Source organism: Trachypithecus francoisi, unplaced genomic scaffold (genome assembly GCF_009764315.1).
Source record: "Trachypithecus francoisi isolate TF-2019V2 unplaced genomic scaffold, Tfra_2.0 Lachesis_group10, whole genome shotgun sequence".
Taxonomy (NCBI): domain Eukaryota; kingdom Metazoa; phylum Chordata; class Mammalia; order Primates; family Cercopithecidae; genus Trachypithecus; species Trachypithecus francoisi.
Genome location: NW_022681455.1, coordinates 110,028,159 through 110,048,934, shown reverse-complemented (window position 1 = coordinate 110,048,934; position 20,776 = coordinate 110,028,159). Strand labels below are relative to the sequence as shown.

The window sequence follows — 20,776 nt, the reverse complement described above, 5'->3', positions numbered from 1 at the left end:
TGTTTAATAAGTTGCACATATTTGGTTTTTTTTTTTCTTTTCTTTTTTTTGAGACGGAGTTTCGCTCTTGTTGCCCAGGCTGGAGTGCAATGGCGCGATCTCGGCTCACCGCAACCTCCGCCTCCTGGGTTCAAGCGATTCTCCTGCCTCAGCCTCCCGAGTAGCTCGGATTACAGGCATGCGCCACCACGCCGGCTAATTTTGTATTTTTAGTAGAGATGGGGGTTTCTCCATGTTGGTCAGGTTGGTCTCGAACTCCCGACCTCAGGTGATCCACCCGCTTCAGCCTCCCAAAGTGCTGGGATTACAGGCGTGAGCCACCGAGCCCGGCCTGTTTTTCAGTCTCTAATACACTGTTCCGCGTCCCTAGCATAGTAGCTGTTTTCTGTAAATTCGGAGCCAAGTTGACTGCAAACCCCGCCGGGTTCACCGGCCTGGGCGGCGTGGACTTCTAGCCCCAGGAGGCATTGCGGCCGGCACATCGGGAACTACGGCGTCTGAGAAGGGGGCCGGGCCCTCCGGTCCTTTCCCTCCCAGAAGCCCGCGGGCGGCTCGGAACGCTGTTCCTATCATGGCCGCGGGAGCCGGGACGGCGGGCCCCGCTTCCGGCCCGGGCGTCGTGCGTGACCCGGCGGCGTCACAGCCGAGGAAGCGGCCCGGCCGGGAGGGCGGGGAGGGCGCGCGGCGATCGGACGCGATGGCGGGAGGAGGCGGGAGCAGCGACGGCAGCGGGCGGGCAGCTGGCAGGCGGGCGTCCCGCAGTAGCGGGCGGGCCCGGCGGGGGCGCCACGAGCCGGGGCTGGGGGGCCCGGCGGAGCGCGGCGCGGGGGAGGCACGGCTGGAAGAGGCAGTCAATCGCTGGGTGCTCAAGTTCTACTTCCACGAGGCGCTGCGGGCCTTTCGGGGTAGCCGGTACGGGGACTTCAGACAGATCCGGGACATCATGCAGGGTGAGGGCCGGGCCGGGGGAAGGGGGTTGGAGCGCCGGGGAAGGGGGTCGGGAGGCCCCGGGGGTCGAGACTGGGGGTCGCCCAGCCAACGATGTCTTCTTTCCCAGCTTTGCTCGTCAGGCCCTTGGGGAAGGAGCACACCGTGTCCCGATTGCTGCGGGTTATGCAGTGTCTGTCGCGCATTGAAGAAGGGGAAAATTTAGGTATGGCTATTTTTGTGTTCTTCTCTGGGCTTACTTGCGTAGCGTTTTGTTTTCAAACTTATATCTGGAACTGAAGGATTCCAGGTTAAAGTGCGATAGTTTCCATCAGAGTGGTCTTTTCCATTCTACGATGGGTCTGTTTTCTGGCTCTAGTTTTCTCCGGTTAAGGTTGTCTTGGCTGCTTTTCTGTGTTTTTTTTTAAAAATCTTCTCCCACCTGTTAATTGCTCACCCCAACTTTGCTCATATCTAAAGTGAGTTATGTTTATGTGGACATCTTTTTTCCCCCATGGTAGAGTGTTTTTCAGAGTAGAAGTACATTTTTCCCCTCTGAATTTAACTTGAAAGCTATTTAACTGTTGTCAGTTTCTTGCCACTCGTATCTGAGGAGGATGGGTGTATTCTGAATTTGAGAGGTAAATGCATGTATTTAAAAGTAATTTTTTTGCCTGTCTTGACGCGTGTTAAAAAATGGTCACGTTAAATTCATTGATTTGAATTTGGACCCTTATCGTGTATGTCAACCTGTAGCAAATGTGTCAAAAAATTAATGCAAATCTTACCATATTTGCATGCTCCAGTTCCATAAGTATATATAATTTTTGGACATAACTTTTTTGCCCTTAGAAAAGAGCTTAAAATGGAAACTGTGCTTTGTCCTAGACTGTTCCTTTGATATGGAGGCTGAGCTCACACCACTGGAATCAGCTATCAATGTGCTGGAGATGATTAAAACGGAATTTACACTGACAGAAGCAGTGGTCGAATCCAGTAGAAAACTGGTCAAGGAGGCTGTAAGGCTCTATTTTTATTTCTTTTTTCTTTGACCAAAAATCAGGGGTCTTTGAGGATACAGCACTTACTCTTTCCTGTGTGGGGTAGAGGAAAACAGGAATGGGGAGAGATTGAGCAAGCAAGAAAGCACACACACAGACGTTATCTCTTCAGGTGTCCCCTTTCCCACCTAGGCTTGGGAAGTAATGGCAGGTGCGCAGCTTTTGTGATTTGGGTGGTCTTCCTTGTGGCTTTGGCGTTGAAGCACTGACATTTTGGAGGTTATTGCACCATTCGGGAGCACTCTGCAAGGGCCTTAAGTAACTCTGGCCTGGGGTTTGGTCACCCTTGTTTATAATAAACCAAGGAGATAAGCTGGGGCCTTGGAAAATGTGGTACTGACTTTGAGTTCTTTCTCTCTGCAGAAAGAGGGGCTTAGAGAACTTCCCTTTTGAACAGAAAGATTAGAATCAGAGGTGCTGAGATAATGAGCCAGCTAGCAAAATAGTAATGGTAGAAGAATGATAGAAGATTGGCACAGGCAGTGTTCTTGAATTCAAGAAAAAAGCTAATGGAGTGTCTAGGAATTTGGGATTGTCACTGTGTTGTGGCTCAGGTAGCTTCAAATGGTAGAACTTATTTTAATTTAAGACATAGAAGTGGCTGTGGGAACCAGTCAGAAAAAGATTTTTCTTCCCCCAAAACCAAGGCTGGGGGGTGTGGAAGCAGATGCAGAGGTGAAGATGGAAAACATCAGCTAAGCATTGCCCTGGTGGTAGAAAATAGGGAAATGGTTAAGAAAAGAGCACCCCTGAAAGGATGGAATCCCAAAGATGGGGGTGGGGGAGGAAGAGAAAACGTTGCTTAGCAAGGAAGACCTTCTGTCTCTTGGCTGTGTACAAAGTACTTGGGTATCCTATTGAAAAACAACTAATGTGCATGAGGTGCACATAGTTTATTTATTCAGTTAAGGACCTTGGGCAGATACTACTTTTGGTCTTATAAAAACTGCTTAGATATTAGTCATTTCCAAAGAAGAATAATTCCAGGAATACATTTTTGGTATAGGAAATTCAGGTTTGGGTTTGGGGGGCATATGCCAGAAAAGACATTATCAAGGGAGGAGAAATTCATGCCTGCTTTCAGGATGGTTAAGGATCTTTTGAATGGGTACCTGTTCAGAGTAATTCATTTCACTTCTATTAAGTACAGATTGAGTATCCCTTATCCAAAATGCTTGGGACCAGAAGTGTTTTGGATTTCAGATTTTTTTCAGATTTTGGAATATTTGCATTAAATTTAGGTTGAGCATCCCAAATCCAAAAATCTGAAATCCAAATGCCCTCAAATCTGAAACTTTTTGAGTGCCAACATGGCGCTCAAAGGAAATGCTCATTGGAGCATTTCAGATTTTGGATTTCAGATTTAGGATGCTCAACCTGTAGCAACTCCTTTAGACTCAAAGGCTGTAGATTTGCCATCTGACCCCTCTTCTGGAAGAGTCTTTGTGGGCTTTCATCTTTCAGCTGCATATTTTTTATTATTATTATTTATGCTCATAGATCTCCTTATTTGGTTGGTTTATTAGGAAAAATTTATTAGAAAAATCTAAGCTCTCTTAAAGTAGTCAACCATTTTCTTACGTTGACTCTGTTCTGCTTTTCCAATCTCCAGCGGGTACTAGATCTTATGCTTATTGTTACTGCGGTGTAACAAATTTCTCCAAGACTAAGCAGCTCAAAACAGTTAATATTATCTTTCAATTTCTGAGGATCAGGAGTCTGTTAGTGGTTTAACTGAGTGGTTTTGGCTCAGGGTTTCTCATGAGGTTACAGTCAAGCTGTCAGCTAGGTTTGCAGTCATTTCAAGACTCAACTGCTTCCATACTCACATAGTTGTTAACAAGACTCACTTTCTTACTGGCTGTTGGCTAGACACTTCAGCTCCTGGCCTCTCCACAGATGGGGCTGCTTGCAACATGGCAGCTTTCTTTTCCTAGAGCAAATCATGCAAGAGAGCAAGACCCCAAGGGTGAAGCCTCATTCTTGTATAGTCTCATCTTGGAAGTGACACATTATCTCTTCTGCCATATGCTCTTGGTCATACAGACTAGACTCACTCTGAGAGTGTGTGTGAATGGGACTCCGCAAGAGGTGAGGCACACTGGGGGCTGCCTTTGGGGTTGGCAAACACAGTTACCTTGATCTCCTAGTTGTTAAATGATATTATGTTATCCACCTCTTCAATTTACTTTGTAAAAGTTTCTCATTTAGAGTCACAGAACCTGTTAGTGGTCGTCCTCGGGAAAATTCCACAGACGCCTAGGTTCAGTGAGCCTTATTGATGCATTTAAGCTTTGTAAAGTGCCAAAACAATTTATTTAAAAGTATATTGAATCTTTCTCAAAGTTTATCAAGTAAGTTATTTGTTAAGTTAGAACTCTCAGTGCATGGTCTAGGGATCTCTGGAGGTCCCCAGGACCCTTTCAGAGAGGCCATGAGGTCAAAACTGTTTTCAAAACATTATTTGACTTTTTCAGTTCATTGGCATTTGCATCGATGGTGCAAAAAGCAAGAATGAGTGAAATGGGTGATTTCTTAGCATGATCAAGATGGCAGTAATTGTACTAGTAGTCATTGTATTCTTCACTGCCACGATTTTTTTAAAAACTACCGATTTTAATTAAGAATGTTAGTTACAGTTGGCTGGGCGCGGTGGCTCATGCCTGTAATCCCAGTGCTTTGGGAGGCGGAGGCGGGTAGATCACGAGGTCAGGAGATCGAGACCATCCTGACTAACACAGTGAAACCCCGTCTCTACTAAAAATACAAAAAATTAGCCGGACGTGGTGGCGGGCACCTGTAGTCCCAGCTATTCCGGAGGCCGAGGCAGGAGAATGGCGTGAACCTGGGAGGTGGAGCTTGCAGTGATCCGAGATCACGCCATTGCAGTCCAGCCTGGGCAACAGAGTGAGACTGTCTCAAAAAACACAAAAAACAAAAAACACAAAGTGTTAGTCACAGTTGTTTAAAAGCCCAGAACTCCCATTAAAAAAAAAATTTTAAAACAGAAAGAATGTCTTTGGTAAAGCAGTAAAAACTGGATTAATTTTATTAACTCTGGAGCCATGAGTAAACATCTTTTCAGTATTTTGTGTGATGAAGTAGAAAGTATGGGCCAGGTGCAGTAGCTTATACCTGTAATCCCAGCACTTTGGGAGGTTGATGTGAGCGGATTGCTTGAGCCTAGGAGTTCCAGACCAGCCTGGGTAACACAGTAAAACCCTGTCTCTACAAAATTACAAAAAATTAGCCAGGTGTCGTGGTGTGCACCTGTGGTGCCAGCTACTTGGGAAGCTGAGGCAGAAGGATCGCCTGAGCCCAGGAGGTGGAGGTTGGAGTAAGCTGATATCACACCACTGTACTCGAGCCTGGACAACAGAGTGAAGACCCTGTCCAAAAAAATAAGAGGAAGTATGCCTAAAATGTTTCTGCCACATACCAAAACATGACGGTTCCCAGGAAAAGTACTTGTGTTGTTATTAGAGTTGCATGCTGAACTAGCTGCTTTTTTTATGGAATACTATTTTACCTGAAAGAACAACTGAAAAATTATAGTTGTTCACACTTGGGTATTTGGCAGTCATTTTCTTGAGAATGAGTAAAGCAAACCTGTCACATAAAACAAGTGACAGTATTTGTTGCCAATGATAAAGTGTAAGCTTTCAAGTGAAAAATAGAATTTTGGAAAACTTGTGTTCGTGTGCTTGATAGCTTCCCAATACTTAGTCTTTTCTGAAGATTGGTAATATTAACAACTGACTTTTTTTTTTTTTTTTTTTTTTTTTTGTTGAGACGGAGTCTCGCTCTGTCGCCCAGGCTGGAGTGCAGTGGCCGGATCTCAGCTCACTGCAAGCTCCGCCTCCCGGGTTGACGCCATTCTCTCGCCTCAGCCTCCCGAGTAGCTGGGACTACAGGCGCCCGCCATCTCGCCCGGCTAATTTTTTGTATTTTTTTTAGTAGAGATGGGGTTTCACCGTGTTCGCCAGGATGGTCTCGATCTCCTGACCTCTTGATTCGCCCGTCTCGGCCTCCCAAAGTGCTGGGATTACAGGCTTGAGCCACCGCGCCCGGCCAACAACTGACTTTTAAAAAATATTTTTAGACTGGGCATGGTGGCTCATGCCTGTAATCCCAGCACTTTGGGAGGCCAAGGTGGGTAGATCACCTGAGGTCAGGAGTTTGAGACCAGACTGGCCAACGTGGTGAAACCTCATCTCTACTAAAAATACAAAAAAAATTAGCCAGGCATGGTGATAGGCACCTGTAATCCCAGCTACTCGGGAGACTGAGGCAGGAGAATTGCTTGAACTCGGGAGTGGGAGGTTGCCATGAGCCGAGATCGTGTCACTGCACTCCAGCCTGGGCGACAGTGAGACTTCATCTCAGAAAAAAAAAAAAAAATTAATGAATGTGCCAACATTTGAAGATCTTCGTCACTCAGTGAACCAGTATTTTCCAGATGACCAATGCATGCTATTACAAAATCATTCATAGATGAAAGATCTGTTTAAACTACAAGATAGACTGATGAATTTATTTTTTATTTTTTATGTTTTTTGTTTTGAGACGGCGTCTCTCTCTGTCACCCAGGCTGGAGTACAGTGGCACGATCTCGGCTCACTGCAAGCTCTGCCTCCTGGATTCAAGCAGTTCTCCACCTCAGTCTCCCGAGTAGCTGGGATTACAGGCGCCCACCACCATACCTGGCTAAGTTTTGTATTTTTAGTAGAGATGGGGTTTCACCATCTTGGCCAGGCCGGTCTTGAACTCCTGACCTCATGATCTACCCACCTTGGCCTCCCAAAGTGCTGGGATTACAGGAGTGAGCCACCACGCCCGGCTGACTGATGAATTTTAATGTGACAGATTAAGAAAAGTTTACTTACTACGGTTTTGTGTAGAATCAAACAAGAGTAGCCACAGTTTTCTGAAAAAGCTATTAAAGTACTCCTCCGTTTTCAACTTCGTATGTGTATACAGCCAGATTTTTTTTTTTTTTTTTTTTTTTTTGAGACGGAGTCTCACTCTGTTGCCCAGGCTGGAGTGCAGTGGCCGGATCTCAGCTCACTGCAAGCTCCGCCTCCCGGGTTTACGCCATTCTCCTGCCTCAGCCTCCCAAGTACAGGCGCCCGCCACCTCGCCCGGCTAGTTTTTTGTATTTTTTTTTTTTTTTGAGACGGAGTCTTGCTCTGTCACCCGGGCTGGAGTGCAGTGGCCAGATCTCAGCTCACTGCAAGCTCCGCCTCCCGGTTCCCGCCATTCTCCTGCCTCAGCCTCCCGAGTAGCTGGGACTACAGGCGCCCGCCACCTCGCCCGGCTAGTTTTTTGTATTTTTAGTAGAGACGGGGTTTCACCGTGTTAGCCAGGATGGTCTCGATCTCCTGACCTTGTGATCCGCCCATCTCGGCCTCCCAAAGTGCTGGGATTACAGGCTTGAGCCACCGCGCCCGGCCAGTTTTTTGTATTTTTTAGTAGAGACGGGGTTTCACCGTGTTAGTCAGGATGGTCTCGATCTCCTGACCTCGTGATCCGCCCGTCTCGGCCTCCCAAAGTGCTGGGATTATAGGCTTGAGCCACCGCGCCCGGCCTACAGCCAGATTTTTAAAAATGCCTTTACCACGGGTGGGGCATGGTGGCTCACGCCTGTAATCTCAGCAGTTTGGGAGGCTAAGATGGGTGGATTACTTGAGGTCAGAAGTTTGAGGCCAGACTGGCCAATATGGTGAACGCTGTCACTACTAAAAATACGAAAATTAGCCAGGTGTGGTGGCACGAGTCTGTAATCCCAGCCACTTGGGAGGCTGAGGCATGAAAATCGCTTGAACCCAGGAGGTGGGGAGGTTGCAGTGAGCTGAGATCACACCACTGCACTCCAGCCTGGGCGACAGAGCAAAACTCTGTCTCAAAAAAAAAAAAAAAAAGCCCTCTACCGAAACAACACATCACAACAGATTGAGTATAGAAGCAGTGATGAGAATCTAGCTATCTTCCATGTTAAACCAGATATTAAAGAGATTTTCAAAATGAAAAACAATGCTACTCTTCTCATTAAACTTGTATCTTAGTAAATGCCGTAATTTTTCATAAAGATGTCATTTATGTTACCCTGTAATGAGTTGTTATTTTTTAATGAATTAATAAATATTTTAAATTTTCTGTTTTATGTTTCTAGTACAGTGAATATCAACTAATATAGCCTACATAAACAGAAAGCTCTTTGAAGGTCTGCATTAACATTTTAAGAGGAATATAAAAGAATCCTGAGACCAAAAATTTGAGACCTGCTTTTGCATGCTGTTAATTATATCGACTATATTTGTTTTCTCTTCATAACTAAAGTAGAGATTGATCAATTAGGTTTCTTTGGAGAACAAGGGATAGCAACACATATAGCATGTCCATGAAGCATTTACTTGTTGCTTTTTACTGTGCAATATTCTCCCCTGCACCTTTGGCAACAGCAGCTTGATGTTCTTTGGGGGCCTTACCGCATTTGGGGTGCTTGTATATCAGATACATTCTTTTAGAACTTTAATTTTTGAAACAAAAATATTTGTTGAGGCTTTTTAAACATTGCTACTTCCCAGAACAGCCTTGCTTCTTTTTGCATCTTTTCTTTATTCTTCAGTTCTTTGAGTTTTGGTCGTCTTCTCTTCCTCTGTTAATATATGTGCTTTCTGGCATTTCTTCCCAACATAAACCTACCTCATCTATTTTGAAAATCTTTTATTTAACTTACCCAGGGACCACTGATCTTGCTTATTCCCTAAAAACCTTAACAAATACGTAAGAGAAGAAACTATACTTAATTTTTTCTTTTTTTTTGAGACAGAGTCTTGCTCTTTTGCCCAGGCTGGAGTGCAGTGGTGTAATCTTGGCTCACTGCAAGCTCTGTCTCCGGGATTCACACCATTCTCCTGCCTCAGCCTCCCGAGTAGCTGGGACTACAGGCGCCTGCCACCACACCCGGCTAATTTTTTTGTATTTTTAGTAGAGACAGGGTTTCACCATGTTAACCAGGATGGTCTCGATCTCCTGACCTCATGATCCCCCGCCTTGGCCTCCCAAAGCGCTGGGATTACAGGCGAGAGCCCCCACGCCCGGCCTGAAGCTATACTTATTTCTGAAAATTGCCAGGTGAAAAAGCAGTGATTCATCTTTTTAAATTTTTTCCCCCACAGGAAACTAATACATAGTTTTAAAAGATAAGCTCATAGCACAACCTTTGAAGCAGACTTCTACATTTCAATTTGAAAGCATTCATATTTCCTTTCTTGTTTCACACATTAAATATAGAAGGATACGTGTTCCAATTCTGGGGAACATAGAGTAAACATACTCTCTTCTATCTCTCCCTCTTAATGTAATTATAAGTCTTGGACGGAATGCATGGAGTAGCTATCTGAGGATTCTATCTGGAAATAGGCCTATGGGGAAGGAGACCAGAATTTGAAGTTCCACCAAACCAGTGATGAATGGTTTACCATTTTTTCCTTCTCTGGTATCACCCAGCCCAGCCTCAAAGGCAATCTGAAACCTGGAAATTCTCTCCAGATGTGAACGGAAAGAGCACCAAGAGAAGCTTTCTCTTTCTGGTCTGAGGGGCAAGGAAGGATCTCTTAAGGGTCAGAGATGGTGAAAGAAATCCCAATTTTTTCTCTTTTTTCCCTTCTTTCTTGCCCTGGCCCCCAGGCAGTACTATCCTGGTGGCAGCAGCTGCCTAGCAATGACAGTGGCAACAGGGAAGGCACCTAAAACTGAGGGAGGAGAACTGTTTGTCTCACCAAAGGGACTGTGATCCCAGAACATGGAACACATTCCATAGCCTTCTTCCGCTGTCTGTCCTGCTGCTTGGCCCTGGATGCAGATGCAGTTAGTGTGTGACAGAGTGGGGAAAACCAAAGTCCAGGAAAGCAAGGCTGCTTCACTATATTTGAAAATCAATCCGTGTAGTCCACCATATTAAGAGAGAAACCGTATGATCGTATAAATTGATGCTGAAATTGACAAAATTCAACATTAGTTCATGATAAAAACACTTAGCAAACTAGGAATGAAGGGAACTTCCTCAACCTGATAAAAGGTGTCTACAAAAAGCCCACAGCTGATGTTCTTAATGGTAAAAATTGGAGTGCTCACCACTTGTATTCAACATCATACTGAAAGACCTAACCAGTGCAATAAGGCAAGGACGAAAAAGCATACAGAATGGAGAGGAAATAATAAAATTATTTCTTTTTGCAGATGGCAGGACTATGTAGAGATCCCATGAAGTATACAAAAAAAAAAAATTCCTGTAAGTTTAGCAAGACCAACCCGAAAATCAGTCATACATCACATAAAAACAGCATTTTAAAGTAAGAAAGGAAAAGTCAGTCATATTTCCATATACTAGCAGTGATCAATTCAAAATGAAATTACCACAACATTGCCATTTACAATGGCTCCGAAACAGATGGAAAAATAAATACATGTAAGTCTAGCAAAATGTGAAGGAACTGTATGTGGAAACATGTAAAATGCTGATGAAACTAAGGCCATGCATGGTGGCTCACACCTCTAATCCGAGCACTTTGGGAGGCTGAGGTGGGCAGATCATGAGGTCAAGAGATTGAGACCATCCTGGCCAACACGGTGAAACCCTGTCTCTACTAGAAATACAAAAATTAGCTGGGTGTGGTGGTGTGTGCCTGTAATCCCAGCTACTTGGAAGGCTGAGGTAGGAGAATCGCTTAAACCCGGGAGGTGGAGGTTGCAGTGAGCTGAGATTGCGCCAGTGCACTCCAGTGTGGCGACAGAGGAAGACTTCATCTCAAAAAAGAAAAAAAAAGAAATTAAGACTGAATGAAAAGACATACCATGTTCACGGATTAGAAGACATGAATTAAGATGTCACTTATCTCCCATTGATCTATAGAGTTAGTTAATACAATTCTAGTCACAATCTCAGCAGGATTTTCTTTTTTTTTTTTTTGAGATGGAGTCTTGCTCTGTTGCCCACGCTGGAGTGCAGTGGCACAATCTCAGCTCACGGCAACCTCCATCTCCTAGGTTCAAGCGATTCTCATGCTTCAGCCTCCTGAGGAGCTGGGTTTACAGGTGCGTCCCATGACACCTGGCTAATTTTTGTGTGTTTTTTAGTAGAGATGGGTTTTCACCACGTTGGCCAGTCTGGTCTCAAACTCCCAACCTCAGGCGATCCGCCCACCTCGGCCTCCCAAAGTGCTGGGATTACAGGCTTGAGCCGTCACACCCAGCCTAGCAGGATTTTCTTTTCTTTTCTTTTTGAGACGGAGTCTTGCACTGTTGCCCAGGCTGGAGTGCAGTGGCGTGATCTTGGCTCACTGTAAGCTCCACCTCCTGGGTTCACGCCATCCTTCTGCCTCAGCCACCTGAGTAGCTGGGACTACACGTGCCTGCCACCGTGCCCGGCTAATTTTTTTTTTTTTTTTTTTTGTATTTTTAGTAGAGACAGGATTTCACCGTGTTAGCTAGGATGGTTTTGATCTCCTGACCTCATGATCCGCCCGCCTCGGCCTCCCAAAGTGCTTGCTGGGATTATACATGTGAGCCACTGCACCCGCCAGGATTTTCTTCTTTTCTTTGTCTCTGTGTGTGTGTGTGTGGTTTGTTTTTTTTTTTTTTTTTTTTTTTAATGAGACAAGGTCTCACTCTGTCACCCGGGCTGGAATGCGGTGGCATGATCATGGCTCACTGCAGCCTTCACCTCCTGGGCTCAGATGCTCTTCCCACTTTACCCTCTAGAGTAACTGGGACCACAGGCATGTGCCATTTTGCCTTGCTAATGTTTTTTGTTTTTGGTAAAGATGGAGTCTCCCTATGTTCCCATGTTGCGCAGTCTAGTCTTGAACACCTGGGCTCAAGTGATGTTCCCACCTCAACCTTCCAAAGTGCTGGGATTACAGATTTGAGCCACCCTGTCTGGCCTCAGCATGATTTTCTATAGATGCAGAATGACTGATTCTAAAATTTGTATGGAAAGGCAAAGGAATTAAAATAACCAAAAAGTGTTATATTGAAAGGAAAAGTTGAACTCATACTACCCAATTTTAAGATTATGAGAAAGTTACAGTACTTATGACTATAGAGATTAGTGGAACAGAAGAGAGCATGTAAAAACAGACTCACACAAATACGACTAATTGATTTTTGACAAAGATGTGAAAGCTATTCAATGGGAAAGGGATAGTCTTTTCAACAAATGTTGCTGAAACAATTGAATGTCCATATGCAGAAATGAACTTTGACGGTAAGCTCAGATCTTGTACAAAAATTAACTCAAAATTATAATCTAAATGTAAAATGTGAAACCATAACACTTAGAGGAAACATGAAGGAATCATTATGTCCTGGAGTTAGGCAAAAAAATCTTAGATAAGAATTTAAAAACATTCCTAAGAAGGAAAATTGGTATATAGGACTTAATCAAAATTTTAAACGTTTGCTCTGAGAAAAACACTGCCAAGAGAATGGAAAAGCAACCTATAGGTTGGGAGAAAAGATTTACAAATCACACCTGACAAAGAACTGGTATCCAGAGTATATAAAGAGCTCTCAAAAGAAATGAACCTATACAACCCTAGTTTTAAATGGGCAGAAGGCTCACCAAAAAGAATATAGATGACAAAAAAAAAAGTTACATGAAAAGATGTTCAACATTATTTACTCATTAAGGAAATACAAATTAAAACCACAGTAGATTCAAATACTGATTAGAATGGCTGAACTTTAGGCCGGGTGCGGTGGCTCAAGCCTGTAATCCCAGCACTTTGGGAGGCCGAGACGGGCGGATCACAAGGTCAGGAGATCGAGACGATCCTGGCTAATACGGTGAAACCCCGTCTCTACTAAAGAATACAAAAAACTAGCCGGGCGACGAGGCGGGCGCCTGTAGTCCCAGCTACTTGGGAGGCGGAGGCAGGAGAATGGCGTGAACCTGGGAGGCGGAGCTTGCAGTGAGCTGAGATCCGGCCATCGCACTCCAGCCTGGGCGACAGAGCCAGACTCCGTCTCAAAAAAAAAAAAAAAAAAAAGAATGGCTGAACTTTAAAAAATACTGATAGTGGAACCTGGTGTCACATGCCTGTAATCCCTGCTACTTGAGCACCTGAGGTGGGAGGATTGCTTGAGGCCAAGAGTTTGAGTTCAGCCTGGGTGATATAGACCCTATCTCAAGAAAAATCAATAAAAAAATACTAACTCTAGAAAGTGCTAGTTACATATTTCAAAACATCATGTTGTACATAAGTATGTACACTTTTTGTTTGTTTTTTAAATAGAGGTGGGATCTCATTATGTTGCCCACGCTGGACTGGAACTCCTGGGCTCAAATGATCCTCCTACCATGGCCGTTTAAAGTGCTGAGATCATAGGCATGAGCCACCACACTCAGCCTATGTTTTAAAAAGCGCTAGTGAGGATGTGGAGCAACTGGAACTCTCATACATTGCTGATGGGAATGCGCAATGATACAGCTACTCCAGAAAGTAGTTTGGCCATTTCTTATTAACACATTTTCCATAAGACCATGCAATCCTAATAAGACCATGCAATCCTATTCTTGGGTATTTACCTTAGAGAAATGAGAAGTTCTATTCATATCAAAACCTGTACATGAATGTTTTAGCATCTCTATTTATAATAACCATAAATGGCAGACATCTCAAATGTCCTGCAGTGGATGAATGTATAAACTATAGTATATTCATGGAATGGAATACTGCTCAACAACAAGAAAAAGTGAACTTGACAGTGCACCAACATGGATGGACCTTAAAGGCATTGTACAGCGTGAAAGGAGGCAAGCTCAAGACTACATCCTTTAAAAAAAAGTCCTGCATACTTAGGGCTTTTTTGTTGTTGTTGTTGTTTGAGACGGAGTCTCTCTCTGTTGCCCAGGCTGGAGTGCAGTGGTGCAATCTCGGCTCACTGTAGCCCTGATCTCCCAGACCCAAGTGATGCTCCTACCTCAGCCTCCTGAGTAGCTGGGACCACAGGCACACACCAACATGCCTAGCTAGGTGGTTTTTTCTGGGGGGAGAGACAGGGTCTCCCTGTGTTCCCCAGGCTGGTCTCAAACTCCTGAGCTCAAGTGATCCTCCCACCTTGGCCTCCCAAAGTGTGGGAATACAGTTGTACAGTTGTAAGCTACCACACCCAGCCGGCTTGCCTTTTTTTGTATGGTGGTCTTTTTAAAGAATCTTTGTCTCTCTCAGACAGGATTTGAGGTAGCTGCTTTATTCTATCATATAACTTCAGGTACTCCCAATTTTTTCTTGGCTCTTCTAATTTTTAAAAATGTTCATGTGGCCAGGCGCGGTGGCTCAAGCCTGTAATCCCAGCACTTTGGGAGGCCGAGACGGGCGGATCACGAGGTCAGGAGATCGAGACCATCCTGGCTAACACGGTGAAACCCCATCTCTACTAAAAATACAAAAACTAGCCGGGTGAAGTGGCGGGCGCCTGTAGTCCCAGCTACTCGGGAGGCTGAGGCAGGAGAATGGCGTAAACCCGGGAGGCGGAGCTTGCAGTGAGCTGAGATCCGGCCACTGCACTCCAGCCTGGGCGACAGAGCGAGACTCCGCCTCAAAAAAAAAAAAAAAAAATGTTCATGTATATTATAACTTCCTTGTAAATGTTCAGTCACTGTTATTTTTCCTCTGTATATTCTCTTGAGGTTTCTTTATGGAAGGACTCTTCTTTCTCTCTGTGACTGATGACACCTTATCTTACCTGGAACTTTGCCCTTTTTATTTGCTGCTTGTGAATGACCCGGGTTTGTTGGCTTCAGTAGTTCCCTAGGTGCTTTAATGGAAGTTGCCAGCTGGGGGTTTATGGTACTAAGGGGTTGTCCTTTCATTCTCCTACAGAACTGGCCTCAGGCCTTTCCAGAATGGAACTAGCAGAACTCCGTGGTCAGCAAATCCCTTTTTTTCCCCCTACACTATATCCTCCCTCCCTCATCCCCTCCTTGCTTTAAAGCTTTTGCATCCAAAAAGAACAGAATCAATTGTTCTGGGGACCTGAAATTACTAGGACCTAGAATGACTCCTGTCCATTGCGTCTTTCCTCAGGAGGCCCTATTGAAATTGGTTAAATGGTCTGTAATCCAGGGGATCAGATTTTGCTCTATCAGCCATGTAACAAAAGCCATTGTATTGTTGAAAAGCGACTACCTTACAAGCAGAAAGAGACAGCTTCCAGTGGTTCACAACACTTGAACAATAATTGTTAGGTAGTTTTTTGTTTTTGTTTTTGAGACGGAGTTTTGCTCTTATTGCCCATGCTGGAGTGCAGTGGCGTAATCTCGGCTTACTGCAACCTCCACCTCCCAGGTTCAAGCAATTCTGCTTCAGCCTCCCGAGTAGCTGGGATTACAGGCATGCGCCTCCACACCCAGAAAATTTTGTATTTTCAGTAGAGATGGGGTTTCTCCATGTTGGTCAGGCTGGTCTCGAACTCCCGACTTCAGAGGATCCACCTGCCTTGGCTTCCCAAAGTGCTGGGATTACAGGTGTGAGCCACCGTGCCTGGCTTAATAATTGTTAGTTTTTAAGTACAGGAATTTGATATAATGTGAAAGAAAGTTATTTTGATGTTTGATATTCTGATTACACCTGTCATTACAAAAGTAAAAAAAGGTTTTTCCCCTCCTTTTTAGGCTGTCATTATTTGTATCAAAAACAAAGAATTTGAAAAGGCTTCAAAAATTTTGAAAAAACATATGTCCAAGGACCCCACAACTCAGGTAAATTTGAGACATTTTTGCTCCTGTGACTTACATTCATCTCATTGCTTTTTGGGGGGAAACAAGGAAAGGGTTCTTGGTCAGGAATATTACCTAAATATTCTCCTTTCAGCATGTAACACCTGCAGCAAGTTATCTTTTATATTCAAGATAACTCACTCTAAGATTGGCTTTTCAAAATTTAGTTTTCATTAGAGAAATTTACGTAAATTCTTCACTTGCCTCATTTCTGTCTGGTTTATAACAGACCATTGATTTAAATGATCAGCACCAGGTATGGAGCTGACAAATGTTGTAATGCTTCTAACTTTATTTACATTAAATGTTGATCCTGCAGATGTGAGGAAGCTTCTTTGGTGAGGACATAGCACCTGTTTCCTGGTGTCAAAAGTTCTGTTGGTCCCCTGCTTTTATTTTTTCTTCTTCCTTTTTATTCATTTAAAAAAAATTTTTTTTGAGGCAGAGTTTTGCTCTGTTGCTCAGGCTGGGGTGCAGTGGTGCAATTATAGTTCACTGCAACCTCAACTTCCTGAGCTCAAGCAGTTCTTCCACCTCATCCTCCCCAGTAGCTGGGTTCACAGCTGCATGCCACCACACGTGGCTAATTTTTAAAATTTTTTATAGAGACAATGTCTCTTTACGTTGCCCAGGCTGGTCTGGATCTCCTGAGCTCAAGTGATCCTGCCACCTCGGCCTCTCAAAGTGCTGGGATTACATGAATCATCATGCCCAACCATTTCTTCTATATACTTTTTTTTTTTTTTTTTTGATGGAGTCTTGCTCTGTTGCCCAGGCTGGAGTACAGTGGCTCAATCTTGGCTTACTGCAACTTCCATCTCCCAGGTTCAAGCAGTTCTCTTGCCTCAGCCTCTGGAGTAGCTGGAGTTACAGGCGTGTGCCTTCATGCTGGGCTAATTTTTTTGTGTTTTTAGTAGAGACGGGATTTTAGCATGTTGGCCAGGCTGGTCTCAAACTCCTGACCTCAAGTGATCCGCCTATCTCGACCTCCCAAAGTGCTGGGATTACAGGTGTAAGCCACTGCACCTGGCCTCTATATAAATTTAAATTTTATTATTTGAAAAGGTAATACATGTACATAATATAGAATTCAAAAGGTATAACAAAAGAGTTTGGTGAAAATTCTCTCTGACCCTCAGCCATCTTCTTCCCTTCAGAGGCAACCAGTTTCTTTTTTTTTTTCTTTTATCCTTTCAAAGATCCTCTATGCATGTGCAAGCAAATCGTGTGTGTGTGTGTTGTGTGTGTGTGTGTATATACAGACATCCACGTATATCCATTTTCCCCGTTCTCATACACACAGATCATAGCATATCCTACACACTAATGTGAACACTTTTCTAAATTGCTTTTTTCACTTAGTATTGTATCTTGGAATCATTCTATGTTAGCACATAAGGAACTTCTTCATCTGTTTTTTATAGCTGCGTAGTAACCTGCTGTGCCTGAACCTGATTTATTGACCAGTCCTTTGTGTTGGGCTTCCCTTCCTGTGTGTGTGCCAGTGATTTGCATTGACGGCATTGCAGAAGTTCTCATAGTGTCTGTCTCATCTCATCATCATTGAATTTTTACTGGAGTTCTGCTTTCTCATGTTGCAAATATCGGTCCATTGTGTAGAAGCTGAGAAATGACCTCCTGAATATTATTCGAGAAAAGAACTTGGCCCATCCTGTCATCCAGAACTTTTCCTACGAGACCTTCCAGCAGAAGATGCTGCGCTTCCTGGAGAGCCACCTGGATGACGCTGAGCCCTACCTCCTCACGGTGCGCCTTGGCCCTTCTCCCATAACCATGGTGTGCGCTTGAAGATGTGCAGGGAATCAGAATATCTGAAGTGGAAAGAGTTGGTGTGTGAAAAAGACATTGAATTGTGTGCACTAGCTTTCTTAATTAAATGCCTTATAAATGCAAAAGCAGGCCTGGCGCAATGGCTCACGCCTGTAATCCCAGCACTTTGGGAGGCCCAGGTGGGTGGATCACCTGAGGTCAGGAGTTCGAGAACAGCCTGAACAACACGGTGAAACCCCATCTCTACTAAAAATATAAAAATTAGCTGGGCATGGTAGCAGGCACCTGTAATCCCAGCTACTTTGGAAGCTGAGGCAGGAGAATCGCTTGAACCCAAGAGATGGAGATTGCAGTGAGCCAAGATTGCGCCATTGCACTCTAGCCTGGGCAGCAGAGTGAGATTCCGTCTCAAAAAATAAATAAATAAAAATACAAAAGCGTAGATACTGGCAGAGGCAAATGGAACACACCTGGTCTCCCTCATCTGTCATTTTTATCTCCTTTATACATGGTTAATCTGCCATGCCTGAAGTAGAACATTCGCTTACAATCTATGGTGGTTCCCAAAGGCGATGACTTGTGAACTAAGTTTGGAGGAAGAGTGGTTTGGTAGATATGGTACGATGCAGTTGCTAACAGGAAGAAGGTATGGTGTGGAGAAAGGTGTCACTGAAAGTATAAGGTCAAAAGAAGCCAAATGAAAACATTCTTTAATTGGATCAAAGAGATAAAAGAATGGAAGCAGTGAGGCTCAGGACAGCATAGGGAAGAACTAGACCCAGGCTGTCATAGATGGGAGGCTGTGATGAAGGAACACTGAGTGAGAGTGGTTTTGTTTTGTTTTTGAAACCAGGACTTTGGCTGAGTGCAGTGGTTCACACCTGTAATCCCAGCACTTTGGGAGGCCAGGGCGGGCAGGTTGCTTGAGCTCCGGAGTTCAAGACCAACCTGGGCAAGATGGTGAAACCCCGTCTCTACAAAAAATACAAAAATTAGCCAGGTGTAGTGGTGGGTGCCTGTAATCCCAGCTACTTGGGAGGCTGAAGTAGGAAGATCACTTGAGGCTGCCAGTGAGGTGTGGTCGTGCCACTGCACTTCAGCCTGGGCAGAAGAAACCAGGACTTTGAGAATGTGGAAATATTCTGTTTCATAACAGATCTGCCAGGCCCATATTAGGATAGTGTCCATGATCTTAGCAGTCGTTTGGCAAATCTCAGATTGTTTATAAGCAGGTAGTTTGAGGTATTCAGGGAGCAGGTGTCAAGATAGTTGAGCCTGGCCTAGGGTCCTTTCCTTTCCATTCCAGGTAACTGGAAAATATCCTGCTGCTGTCTGTGTGTGGACAGAACTCTTGGCTTTTAGGACACCACACATTACAGATAAACATAACTGAAACTGAATGACACTGGACTGATTGGAAATGTCTAAAACTTAAGCCAGAGGGAGACAGATGAACAGATGGAGTTAGAGCAAGATTTGCCTACTCAGGGCTCTTTGTGTTATATGGATAAGGATTCTCAAATAGTTGTTAATAAGACAACACATTTGTAGAAACAGTTATAAAAAATTCTATACACAAACTGGAAGATATTAGTGTAAACATTTATTGCCAGGCATGGTGGCTCATGCCTGTAATCCCAGCACTTTGGGAGGCAGAGGCAGGCAGATCACTTGAGGTCAGGAGTTCGAGGCCAGCCTGGCCAACATGATGAAACCCCGTCTCTACTAAAATACAGAAATTAACCGGACATGGTGGTGGGCGCCTATTATCCCAGCTACTTGGGAGGCTGAGATGGGAGAATCGCTTGAACCCAGGAGGTGGAGGTTGCAGTGAGCCGAGATTGTACCACTGTACTGTAGCCTGGGCGACAGAGCAAGACTCCCTCTCAAAAAAAATGTATTAGTTATCTTAAGTTTGAATTAAAAAAGCTTGATTTATAAGTCTTATAAGTTCTCTCCCATTTTATGTCCTTCGTTTTATGCCTAGATTGGATTTGTAAGTGAACTTGTTTGCATATTGAGTATATTCTTGGTGAAAGAAGCAGAGAATTAATGCAATTCTGTGGCCTCTTCTTCCTGATGACATCCTTCCTTTCTCAGATGGCCAAAAAGGCTTTGAAATCTGAGTCCGCTGCCTCAAGTACAGGGAAGGAAGATAAACAGCCAGCACCAGGGCCTGTGGAAAAGCCACCCAGAGAACCCACAAGGTAAGAAGATGCTTTCTTGTGATCCCGGGTAGAACACTGGGGTGGTCGCTGGAAGCAGTCTCCTCCTTAGAGCAGGATCAGTTCCTCTCGGCGATCTGACCTGCTAACGTGTTACGAGGTTACTCATACAGGGCACTGTGGGAGACAGCACACCCTGGGAAGATGAGGAGACAGGACACCTGGGGTCCCTGACAACTTCCTGATTGGCCGTTCCTCAAAGGCTCTTTCACCATTTCTCTCTCCTTGCCTCACCCATATTGACTCAGTACTTCCTTGTGGACACCTAATCTCTTCATACATTCAGGAAGCACTGTTCAGATCTGTGAGTCGAATCCCAAAACCAGTTCCTAAAGCACGGCTTACAAGCTTAGATGCCCTTTCAGGGCCCAGTAGGAAACCTAAAGGAACAAAGTGGACCTAGGCTGAGGGCGTGGGGCCAGGAACCAGGGGATTTGCTTTTCCGCTTCTTGTGGTGGTTGCTCTGTGGGAGTATCCAAGAATGCTCAGGCTTCAGGTGTTCAGATTTTTATGAGATGTCCAGAGTTTTCCGTGAGATTTCCTAGTTTTTGGATGTTGACAGTTGATCGACTGAAAAAAATTTTTTTTCATGTGGGTTAGACTACAAGACAGACTGCCAGCTGGATTTGGCCTGCAGGCTGCCAGTTTTCCCCCCTCGTAACAGTTTTTCCCTAAAGCATACTAACTGTTCCAAATGATAGATGAACTTTGTTTTTAAAAGGCAATTTCTCATTGTTCCAAGACTGTGGCATGTCTTTTACTGTGAGAATTCTCAAGATCCTGTTCGTAAGTGTGTTGTAGGCCAGGTGTGGTAGATCACGCCTGTAATCCCAGCACTTTGGGAGGCCGAGGTGGGCAGATCGCTTGAGCCCAGGAGTTCTAGGATACAGTGAGCTGTGTTCGTGCCACTGTATCCTATCTCTCTGTCCTATCTACTGTCTAGGACAGACCCAGACTCTATCTCTAAAAATGAGAAGTAAAATAAA

General features: G+C 44.4%; 1 protein-coding gene across 3 annotated transcripts in view; it reads left to right on the top strand.

The window, feature by feature from the left end:
- The first annotated feature begins 536 nt into the window (after positions 1-536).
- TERF2 (telomeric repeat binding factor 2) overlaps positions 537-20,776 on the top strand; it is a 34,007-nt gene continuing 13,767 nt past the window's right edge. The window contains exons 1-6 of one of the 3 annotated variants that reach the window (XM_033218827.1): positions 537-950; positions 1,058-1,153; positions 1,816-1,946; positions 15,670-15,756; positions 17,395-17,541; positions 19,666-19,772. In XM_033218827.1, coding sequence (XP_033074718.1) covers positions 572-950; positions 1,058-1,153; positions 1,816-1,946; positions 15,670-15,756; positions 17,395-17,541; positions 19,666-19,772 — 947 coding nt within the window. In that variant the 5' untranslated portion in view covers positions 537-571. The remainder of the gene's footprint in view (positions 951-1,057; positions 1,154-1,815; positions 1,947-15,669; positions 15,757-17,394; positions 17,542-19,665; positions 19,773-20,776) is intronic. The other 2 variants (XM_033218826.1, XM_033218828.1) reach the window with 2 other exon arrangements.